At 43.8% G+C, this 11,906-nt stretch overlaps 1 protein-coding gene across 3 annotated transcripts in view; it reads left to right on the top strand.

Moving 5' to 3' along the window:
* LOC147703557 (very long chain fatty acid elongase 4-like) overlaps positions 1–11,227 on the top strand; it is a 74,393-nt gene extending 63,166 nt beyond the window's left edge. For all 3 annotated transcript variants that reach the window (XM_086931907.1, XM_086931908.1, XM_086931906.1), the window contains one exon: positions 10,282–11,227. In XM_086931907.1, the coding sequence (XP_086788033.1) occupies positions 10,282–10,449 (168 nt within the window). In that variant the 3' untranslated portion in view covers positions 10,450–11,227. The remainder of the gene's footprint in view (positions 1–10,281) is intronic.
* Positions 11,228–11,906: the final 679 nt, after the last annotated feature.

The following is an 11,906-nucleotide window of genomic DNA, read 5'->3' on the forward strand; positions in this document are numbered from 1 at the left end:
TTTCTTCTTATGTGACTTGTTTTTAGACTGTGGCGGAGATTCGACACCTGATTTTCAGGTGAAATTTTCCATTTTAAATTTAATTTCTCACTGATGAAAGCAAGCAGTAGCAATATCTTGGTCCTGAAGAATGCATAGGGAACACTCCTGGTAAATGCAGAAACATGTTGACCACTTGCATGTAGATATATTGTTAAATCTACTTTTTTCACCTGTTTTTAGTCTTAGGGGTCCGAGAGAAACCAATAAACCATTTTTCTACTCAGGTCCACCTAATTTTATTCACTTTCACTTTTTCCTCACTGCACTGCTTCCCTCAGGTGTAAACCTTGTCGACATCACTTTTAAGACACCACCCAACAAACACATATGACATCGGTCCCCTTACTCACATAGTCCTCACACCACTCACAGTGTGACCGGTTCTGTGTACAAACTCCAGGGTATGGAGGACCCAAATGATGAAATAATGGTGGTACAGAGCGGCAACTGATGGGAAAAATTCCTGCCCAAGTTGCATACTGAATGTTGGTTAACACTTGAATAAACACAGTCTAAGTCACATAGTGGTAAGTCTCGAGTAAAACACTGAGTCGGGACTCCTGGATACCTTTTGTTGTTGTTACTGTACGAGTGGGGCATGTATCCAGTATAGAGTCATAAAACAGCCCTTAGACCCTCCCCTAAGTAGTGTGTTTTTGTCTTTGAGACACCCCTGCACCCATGAAATAATTCTCAAATTGCGATGAGCAAATTGCGAAATCGCAATTTGAGAATTATTGCACTATCATTCCTATGGGCCTCCTGGCCCATAGGAATGCATTGAAAATTATTCATTATTTGCGAATTCGCAAAATGCGAAATCGCAAATAAAGAATAATAAGGAATCGCAAAAAATTTGCGATTTTGTACATAGCGATTCGCAAAAAATCGCTATTTAGGATTCGCAAAACGGTATCTTGATACATCTGGCCCATAATTTATAAATCAACCAGGCCGAAACAGTTAACTTACCTTAGGCTCCGCTTCCTGCCTTCAAGTCCTGACTCCCGCGGCGCCGTCCTGTTTGAAATTTCCATGGTGCTCGACTGAAATTTCCATGGTGCTCGACTCGTCGTGACACAGCAGGAAGGCTGCAGGCAGCGTCTCTCCCCTCCCCTCCACCACAGCACAGCGCTGTGATAGGTTCGGCCGGCTGCCCTACCTATGTCATTTCTCTCTGTATGCTGCAGCATACAGAGAGCAGGGAGAGTGGGAGGGGTTACGCGAGGGCAGGGGGGAGCGGCTTGCCTACACTGTAAATACTGTATGTTTGGGTAGCCTCTCAGGCTGCCCAAACAGACAGTATTACCAACAGTGGGCAAGCCGCTCCCCTCTGCCCTCGAGTAACCCCGCCCACACAGGAACTTCTGCTTTCTCGCCGTGCGAGAAGGCAAGGCAGAAACAAATGGTAGTTATTATCATTGGTAATAACTACCTTTGTTTGCCTTCTCGCACGGCGAGAAAACAGGGGGGGCGGTGCCCAAACGCCCCCATGGACCAGCCGCCGCTGCAAGGGGGTGAGCAGGGGTTATTAAGGAGTGTAATCCCCTTATCCTGACTTGGAAGTAAGGGTCCCTATTTGGACAAAGGTGATAACCATTGCCAACTAGAGACCCCCAGATCTAACACTGGCGAGCAGAAGTGGGAGAACACATGCAAATGGGCCTCGAGTGGCATTTCAGGCAAGGAAAAGGTAACTTTTTAAAAGTTCCTGTTCCTTAATATTTATCAGTATCAATATTTATCTGACTTAACCGTAGAATTAGATTTTTTAATGACTATTTAAATTAGTTGTTTTTATCATTTTTCTAGCTGTTTGCTAACCACAATTAGCATTGTTAAATGTAATAATTTAATCTAGTGTTATTCTTTGGATCAGCCATCCTTGCTACATTAAGAATAGCTTTTGGCGACGTTTTCACTGTAAGGATGTTACATTTGTACATGCTCTAATTTTGAAAAACATGCACCCTGCCCTGCCTTGTGGACAATAAGGGCAACATAGAGATGAGTTTTATATAATTAACAGGAAGGTTGTGACCTGTCTAAAAGAATTATTTTGAAAAGTTGGATTTGCAGTTTAAAACTGCAACTTCCATGCTACAAATCATTCAGATCATGTTTGCTCTATCACAGTAGTAGATGGCACAATGGGTGCAGCACTCCACTAGTGACATTTACCTTACTGTCCCTGGGTATCCTTTGTACCATATACTAGGGAATAGCAGGTAAATTAAATATGCCAATCAGGTGTATACCAACGTAATTATGTTTAAAGGGGGAGCACAGGTACTTTACCACTGGTTAGCAGGTTAAAATGCACTGAGCTCTACAGTCAGTAAAAGCAGTCAAGGCGAAAAGGTGGGGGCGCACCATGCAAATGATCCACTTCCTTTATTGCAGATGGGCTGTGCAGCCATTGTTAAGATTGTCTCCTTGTTGCAGCTTTTATATCAACTTCATATCCTCTAGGATTCATTCATGTGCCTCAATTTCTATTTTTAGTGGACTTCGGTAGAGTGGAGGCACTCCTTGAATAGCCCTAGCTAAAAGCTTCAAGTCCCCATTTGACACAGGGCTGGATGAGGCAGGCAGGATCTCATACTATCAGGCCTTGCATCTGACATCATCATCATACATTTTCTGTATGAGGGACAGACCCTGTTGGACCTCCTGGTGACAATCACTGAGCTTCAGCTATTGCAGAAAACCCTGCGAGCGATGGGGTAGCAGACCAGACTGATGAAGAAAACTGCACCGTGGATGAGAAACATATTGGGTTGACTGCATGTCCTGCATGTCCTACAGGGTTTCAGATTGTAGGACAATGTGGGATACCCCTGAAATATTTAAACTGGGAGCTGGGATTTGTGGTGTATTTATGTGCTCTTTCACAGCCTTCATTCTGACTATGAGATGCAGAGGCACCACTTATTTAGATACCTTCACTCCAACACACCATATCTCCCTAAATCAAAGACTTCACAGATCCCCCAGATTTCAACCCTCCTGATGTGAAACTTTACATGTGGGGCATGAGAAGACAAGCAATAGCTTCGCTCTGTCACTCACTAGTATTCAATACCCCCAAATCATTTGATATTCATTTGTGGGCATGGGTGAAGGATGTGGGCCCAATAAAAATTGTATTTAAAAGGAATGGGTCGAGGATGTGTGACTACTTACAAATGAGGAATGGTAGGAGGCCTGGGTGATCCCCTACTCCAACAGGAGGTGACTAGTTCTACCCAATTCTCATAACTTGATTTTTAAAACTTAATCATACTTTAAAAAATGTTTTAACTAATGTTAGACCAGACATCCTTGGCGTGGTTACCCCTGACTTCATTTTTGTTGGCTCTAGGATTCTGGGTGCTTTACCACTGCTCACCAGCACTAAAGTGCAGGTGCTCTTTCCCTAAATCAAGGTAGCATTGGCTTATCCACAATTTGCCATGTTTAATTTACTTATAAGTCCCTAGTAAAGTAAATTACATGTGTCCAGGGCCTGTAAATTACATGCTACTAGTGGGTCTGCTTTGGGAGACTCACATTTAAAAGCTGCACTGATTAAAGCTACATGGTAGAGAATTCCTGACCACCATGTATGAACACAAGTTGTTTGTATGACACTGTTGTTTGCCCTTGTAGTCCTGATGAGGCCTGATTTAACAAGAGGCTGAAACGCGTCGACACAGCTTTTTTGAAGACACCAATACAAACTTAAATATGTTTTGATCAGGATAAAAATTTGATAAGGAATACTGGAGAAAAGGAGGTCAAAATAGGTTTAACCGAAGGAGGAGCCTAGCCCGCAACCATGATGGCCGCCTGACTCCTCGGCTCCGCCGACCCGCCCGCTTTCCTTCCGAAACGCCGCTCATCCTGATTTCAATCCTGATAAAACGTCGGCGTTTCGGACCCGGGTGGCGATCCTGATTCCGATGGTGTGCTTCCCGCTGAATATCTTGCGGTGGAACTATCGATTCGTCCCTGCCCTCGTTCTAGCGCTGCCCGCTGGAGACCGGGTCTTTGTTCCCGGAGACTGCTGTTCCAGAACTCGACGACTGCGGATGCTTGCAGCGGAGGAACGGGCGACTGGCGTGCAACTGTAGCAATTCTTTTCTGGCTACATTGTATCACCCGGCCCTGCGCGCCACTACGCTTGCTACATTGCAATTGTGGCCGAAGCCTTCTTGTACCTCCAAATTGCCCTGTGGCTGACACTGGGAGCCATATTGTCCTTCAGCGCTACGGTGGGTGCCTTCTTCACCGGGCGCCCGATATTTGGAACGGCCGACCCCGGAGGACTGATCGGATACCTCATCGAGGTGCATGCAACATTGTAGCCGGGTCTTGGTGATCAGAGACAGATTCGCTGTTGTTTGATCCCGTGGCTGCGTTGCTTCGTGGATCTACCACTGGCGCTTTGTAATGGCGATGGGCACCGGTGGACATTTTCGAAGACGACAATATGGCGGCGCCCTCCGGGTGCATGAAACTGATGTAGGAGACCCGCCTGGGATTGCTGCTGTCCTGGGCGCTCTGAACAACCTGCGATCGTCTATGCGCTTCCAAGCCCAGGACCTAGAGGGCCGACTAGATACAATACTGCTCGGCGGTGCTGCTCATCAAGCTCTGTGCGCCTTGCCCTATCCTGTGCCCGACGGAGGCGGCCAATCTACCCAGACGTATGTCACGACACTGGATGCCCAGGAACTAGTGGCCGCTGCGCTATCCATTCAAGATGTGGAGAATTTGCTGACTCTCGACCCTATTTATCGGCAGGAGGCATCTTTTTGGTCGCCACGTATAGGGTTTACTCTATGGCCCCTCAGTGGATCCCTTTGTCTCATCATGGGGTTGCTGCTATGGCCCTGGTCGGTCAACTTTGAGGTATGGCTGCCGTGTTTCCACCGTTACTGGGTAGCTCTGCTCAGTTTGGCTTCGCGTTGGACAGACCACTGTGGATGGTGTTATGCCCGGTCATGGTTTTTACAGTTGCGACTCTCATCCAAGATGGCTGTTGCTCGACTAGACGTTATTGACTTGCTGGAACGACAGGGACAAGGCTGAAGCTGTTTTCTCTTTCTCTTCCAGTTCTGCTGTGGACAAGGCTGGTGTTTGCATTGGACAGCTGGGGAGGTGAACGTTGGTGCGGGGTCCTGGTGGGGCCAGGGGAGGGGCGGCCGAGGTGCAAATCCATTGATAGCTTATTTGTTTTTCTCTGGCCCTCCTCCGGTCTTCTTTCTTCTCCGGGGGTTGTCTTCCCCCCGTCTTTCCCTTATGTGGGTACTCTTGGGGCGACAGGCACGTTAGTAGGGGGGGGTGGGCCATAGCCTCTTCGACGTGCAGGGTGGGGGGGTGGGGCTTTATTCCTTTCTCTTTTCGTTTCTATGGCCTTCTTTTTATCTTTATTCTTATTTCTCTTTTTCTTCCTATGTATCTTGGGTCAGACGGGAGGTTGGGTTTGGTTCTTTAGGAAACGTCTATTTTCTCTGTGTTTTGCGTCCACGTCCTTAACATTTGGTTCATTGATTCTATGATATAGATACCGATTTTCATACATAGTCATTGAATGATTACAGAACTTGCTCTTCCTTCCCTTTTTCCACTATCGATTGAGGGCGCATATCCTGTCACGAATCTTGACATGTAATGACTGCTTTTTTTATACGTCATTGGATCCTTTATTTCTGCTATATGATGGTCCCTTCTATATCCTGTCATACCGTAGGCAAGCTAGATGTAATTCCTGATTAATACATTGAATGGGCGGGCTCTATTTGGGGCGACATCTACCTCTGTGATTGTATATCCTTATTGTGAATGATTTACGCCAGTATTTTAATAGAGATGAATCACTGTTGAACATCCTTCATGTGGTTCGCCCACTCCGCTACCCTGTCTGACTTTAGGACGATCCGTCAAAATTATAAAATGAAACCCTCGTTATCCTTTTCCTTGGGCTCCTTGCAAATCCTTCGTTGTGTTCTTGTTCATATCTGCTGCAATGCAAGGTACCTCGGGGTGATTGTATATTGTCATAGCGGCCGGCCCGCAGTGGTTGTAGGCTGACGCTGTGTACTATGTTTCCGGAAAATAAAGGTTTTCAAAAAAAAAAAAAAAAATAGGTTTAACCTCATACATTCCTTTTTTGGTTTGTTGTGGTGATCTGAGAATAAGGAAAGTTTTTGATTAATTGTGGACAAACTTCCTTTGTTGAAATAAGTAGGGCAAAAGAAACTCTAGTGGGGTTTTAAGCAAATTGTGTTTAATGTAAATGTACTATATTTGTTTGTTTGTATAGATATGTAAAAACTGTATATATATATGTGAACTGTGAGATAATTACCTTTGTGGAGAAATTTGGTTTACATTAAAAAAATTGGTTAAACCATATATGTGAACCTTATTTGTGGTGGCTCTCGTACAGGAGAAACTCTATTGTTTAGAATTTTCTGTAATTTTTGTTGGAAATGATCAAACCCAAAAATGGATAATTGATGGTATCCATTTTTGATAACTAGTTAGGTGTCTATCTATTCCGTAGGCTTTGCTTTCTTTATTCCTAGTACTAGTGGGTCTGCAGCACTGATTGGGCCACTCATTTCAGTAGCCATTTAAAACATGTCTCGGGCCTGCCATTGCAGAGCCTGTGTGTGCAGTTTAGACTGCCATGTCGACCTAGCAAGGTAACCCACTTGCCAGGCCTACTTTAACCATTCTGTGTTTGTGCCCGTCTCTTAATACACGTCTGAAGTGGGTGACAGTTCTGCTTTGTGCATTTCTTCTAGACACTCACGCGCAAAGGGAGCTGAGGTGAGACATTCACATCCTGATGGCCCATTACCAGGCTGATGGGCCTTCCTGAGCTAGATGGGGAGGGAGTAGCTGACACGTGCATACCATTTTGTAGTGAGTCTGAAGCTAGGGCAGGGACCCTGTGGACTTCAAAGGGCTCTCTTTGAAGTCCCCCTACTTCAAATGAACAACTGGGTATAAGTACTGAACTCTCAACAGCACCAACTCAGTACACTCTGGACCTGTGAAAACTCTGCCAGGAAGAAGGTCTGCTAAGCTGCTGAAAGGACTGACACTCTGCTGGACTCCTGCTCTGCTGTGCCTGCCCTGCTGCCCTTGGCCTGGTAGGTGAGAATGACCGGACCTTACTCTCTACATTCCCAGAACCAAGTGATTCCCAGGGGTTTGCCTCCTATTCTGAAGTCTCAGGGACATCAAAAACTTAATTTTACCCTGCTGCAGCCTCTGGACTCTGCCGCCTGTAATTCCTGCCCTGCTAAGTGGTGCCAATCCAGTCCTGGGCCCTTGGAGGTGTTTTTGTAGCTACTTCTTCAAAAATCCCCGCCTGCTTTGCGCCGGTCTGAAACAACGCATTCACCTCTGACACAGACGCATCACTGCCTTGAAGACTCTACAGCGTCGACAGCACGGCTCTGAAATGACACATCGCCTACATCCCTTCAGATCGACGATGACACATCACCTCCTCTGCTCCTCAACATCGATGCTTTTCTCTGTGAAGGTACTGCTTCAGCGGGGCCTGCATTGCTTCTGTATCCCATCCACGCTCCATAGCAGTCTCCTTGACTTTTCAGGTCTGACCTTGTCAAGCGTACCCAAATAGACCCGGTTGGTGCTTTATGACTAACAGAAGCAAGTTTTTTCCCTGACCCACTATATCGTAACACTGGCATACAATGATACACCTACTAAACTATGTTATATTCCGATTAAAACAGTACACTTTATTGCCACAAAAACATTTTTTTCAAAACTCATAGTACATTATACATCAGTTAAAAAAATGATTACAATTAAAACAAATCTATAACCAGGATAAAATCTTACACAAAAAATTCATACAGTTCATATAACTTCCTACTTTCATAATAAAGACAACACGACATGTAAGACGTTATTACTGTCAAATACAAGTGCACATCTACTTTGGCTTCTAGATACGTCAGTCAATACATTGTCTGCATCAGTATTTCACTATTTACGTATCAGTTCTTCAATTGTGCATATAAGAAAGCGTTGACGCGTTTCGATGGATATCATACATTTTTTTGCATCCTTGTCAAGACATAAAACTTTTTGTTGTCGTAATAATTTCAGGGATTGCTGTGTATCTTCTCCCTTTGTTTTTAACCTGAGAACAAACCGTGATCCCTGTTTTTTCCAGAATACTATATTTTGTCTGGTTAGTTCAATGCAAAGTAACAATCTGGAGTTTGTAATTGATTTGTGTTTGCGATGTCAAAACGTACTTATACTCGTCTTGTTTAAAAACCAGCCATGTGCTTAACTTCTGTTTCCTTCTTTTTTCAAAGTTACCAAAAAGTTCTGGTCTGATGAACGGCTCCCCACGTTTATTTTTCAATTATAAAATCGTAGGTGTAAAGCAGGTCGTTTTTTCAGGCCGTCACGGGGCTCTCCGGGTTGTTTAAAATCCTCCTTTATGACTCTAAGCACATCAATCCAAAATATTCTTTAAATATTCATAACTCGGGTTCTACAAATTGGAGCTTTGTTGTTTTGCTCTTGTTTTGTTAATTCAATTTAGCTCTATTGTTCTAACCTGGTGTGGATTATTTCTGTGTGGTGTTTTCACTGTTTTACTGCATTAAGTGTTGCACAAATACTTTACACATAGCTTCTTAAATTAAGCCTGACTGCTCTGTGTCAAGCTACCAGAGGGTGAGCACAGATTAATTTAGGGCGTACATCCGACACTAGGATTGTGTTCCCTACTTGGACAGGCTGCATACACGGCCAATTAGAGGCCCCATTTCTAACAACCAACAATTGCAACTTTTTAAAAATGTCCACTTATTACGTTTTTCTTTGAGGCAACCGTTTTTTTTCTTCAGAATTACCACAATAACTTATGCATGTGTACTGTCTTTGCTTTTTATTTGCTATGTCATTTTGTGAATGGGAACTCCATGTGAATCTGATATTCCGTTGTGTGGACAAATTTGCAATTTTGATTATATCTTGAAAAATAGTGTAAGATCTCTTGTACTTTTAGGAACACATTTATGGCAAAGTCACGCAGTTCAGTAAGTCACCTTGCTGCGCTGCTTGACAGGGAAAGGGCAGGAATGTGCCATAGATGGCACATTCCTGCTTTTTCCCTGCGCAGGCCCCTTTTTGGCTGCCTAGCACCAACACAGGTACCCTTGTACCGTGGTGCAAGGGTGCCTGCATTGCATTCAGGATTGTTTTTGTGCAGGGAGGGACACCTTTCAGCACAAAAACAATCCTGAGTGGCATATTCCTCTTCCTGTGTGTTCTGCAAGGAAGTAATGAGGAGAAACAAATATATTTCTCCTTATTACACCCCACCTGAGAAGACGTATCTTGTTGGAGAGAAGAAGTGTGGCTCAATGATTAGAGCGGCAGACCCTGATGCAGAGGTCTAGCCCGGGACCAGGGTTCAATTCCCCGCCTCGGCGGGTCTTGGGCTCAAAATTCCACGGGCCTGATAATTCTCGCCTCGGTGCCTATTCCAATCATGGAGTCCCACTCTGCAACTCTGGGCAATAGCTTGCTTAATCTCCACAACGGCCCCCACAACGCTAAGGAAGCCTGGCCTCCACCTTGGGGGTGCCCAGGAGTGGACGTCTCGCAGGGAAAGCCAGGATGTGTTCCACAGCGGTATTCGTACAAGCGCCTTGAGACCCTTGCGGGTGAGTAGTGCGCTATACAAGTATCAATTTACAATTTTTTTTGGCGCATTTCAAGGTCTACCAAAGATGATAAAAGTGGGAATGCAGCAAAATCCATGGGAACTGTGAGGGAACACCCACTCAACGCTCATGGGCAGAGTAATGGAACACATTTATTTGCTCTGCATTGCATTACTCCTGATTTATGAAGCCATTTTGGGCCAGATAAGGTGGCCTTGCGTGGCTTCATAAATCACATTTTGGGCTTGCGTTGCGCTTCTACCACGTTGCATGGTGCAAAAGCGAGGCAACTTCCCTCGTAAATATGCCCCTAGTCACTCGCACTAAAATGCCTTCTGCTTTGTCAATAGTACAACAAGCACCTAGGTTTATGGGCTTGTTTTAGTGTTTGTAAGACTGTCAAATAATTCAGTGCTGCTTTAGAGTAACCCCAGAGCTGCATGCACCAAAAATCATATTGCAGATGTGCAAGAATTCAGGTTTTCGATGTTTAACTCTGCTTCTTTTCTTTCCCGCACAGAGCCAGTTTGTGGCCATTGCTGCCCACTCTTCCTACAACCTGTTCACAGACTGCGATTTCCCCGACGGGTTCAACAGTATTGTTTTTATTTATATAGTCAGCCTCATTCTTCTCTTCAGCAACTTCTACTTCCAGACCTACCTCCGCGGCAAGAAGAAAACAACATAAAGGCAAAGAAGCGGTTTGGACAAAAAAGGCAACGCCGCAAAGGAATTGGAGAGGAAGCCAGCCATGGCAGAAACAGGTTTTAAAACAGGCTGGGAAGACAAAAGAGTGTAAGGCTGTTATTGAGGACTCTTGCACAACATTCGTGTTCAGGATGAAGAAACTATAGCTGAAGAGAATCAAAAATCTAAGAATGGGCTGCAAGTCCCCGAGCCACAGTGATTGAAACTGGCTGTGCCCACCAATATGATTGATTCTACATCGTAAGGAACGGGAGTCAAGAAATCTCACCTGACTAAACTTATAGGGGCAGATTTACAAACCCCTTGCACCACTTTTGCTTCACTTTTCCCATGTTAAAAGTGATTGTAAATCTGCCTCATGTTTGTAAAAAAAACTATTTTACGTGGAAACATATTGCATCGATGTGGGGAAATACACCTGACCATACTTTGAGATAATATTAGTATTCTCCCTTTTAGTTGCCATGATGGTTGACCGCTGCAATCTGGTTTACATTGTTGAATTCAATGCAGATTTAATGCGGGCAAAGGTGCCATTTTCTTTCCATGAAGAAATAATTGTAGGATTTCAGAAGGATCTGACCAGGTTGGAGAAAGTTCGCAAAGCCTTCATGACCCTTGGAAGATCATCTCATGGACAATGCACTGGAAACATTGGCAGCTAGGCAGAATGCAAGGCATCTTTGCCACATATAAGAAATGGAGACCTTTTTCTCCTTGGCTACACTGATTTAATAAAAGAAGCAAGCAGTAATACATAACAGTTTCATTTTTATTAATGATTATCAGTTTATAGAGGGAAATTTGAAAGCATGTAAGAAATCCCATAACAAGGCATCGCATTTACACAGGTCTAGAAACCATAGCGCACTTGCTCACAGCTAAAAACATTGATAGGCCTTGATCTTTTAACTTTTTATTGTATATTTTGGAGACAACTTGATTTGAGCCCTTCAGTATGGTTATTTGCAGGGTTTGGACCAAGTATTGGGTCCAAAATATTATGTGGACAAAATATTGTGTTAAGAATATCAAGGACAAAAATATTGTGAAGTTAAGTTTCTATGGGAAAGCAAAGTTTTACCAAACCCAACTCCACATATATTTTACCTTAACAGTATATATATCTTCAAGGTACGTAGATGTGAAATTAAGAAAAGTAAATGTATACTTCACTATTTGCACTTACCTTCTTGATATTCTAATCGTCAATACTTTTGAAACAATATTATGTCCACACAATATTTTTGTCCTCTATATTCTATCAGTGATCCACCTCTTGCACAACTAAATATTTAAAGCCATTTTTGGGGGAAAGCGCTACTGTACATCGAGATTTCATGGAGCTCTTTTTTTAAAAATATCTTTATTGAGATTTTTTCCCACGATTTTATGCAAGAAGAACAGACCTTAGCAATTGATAAGAAAAAAGCCATC

This window comes from Lissotriton vulgaris, chromosome 7 (genome assembly GCF_964263255.1).
Source record: "Lissotriton vulgaris chromosome 7, aLisVul1.2, whole genome shotgun sequence".
NCBI classification, from domain to species: domain Eukaryota; kingdom Metazoa; phylum Chordata; class Amphibia; order Caudata; family Salamandridae; genus Lissotriton; species Lissotriton vulgaris.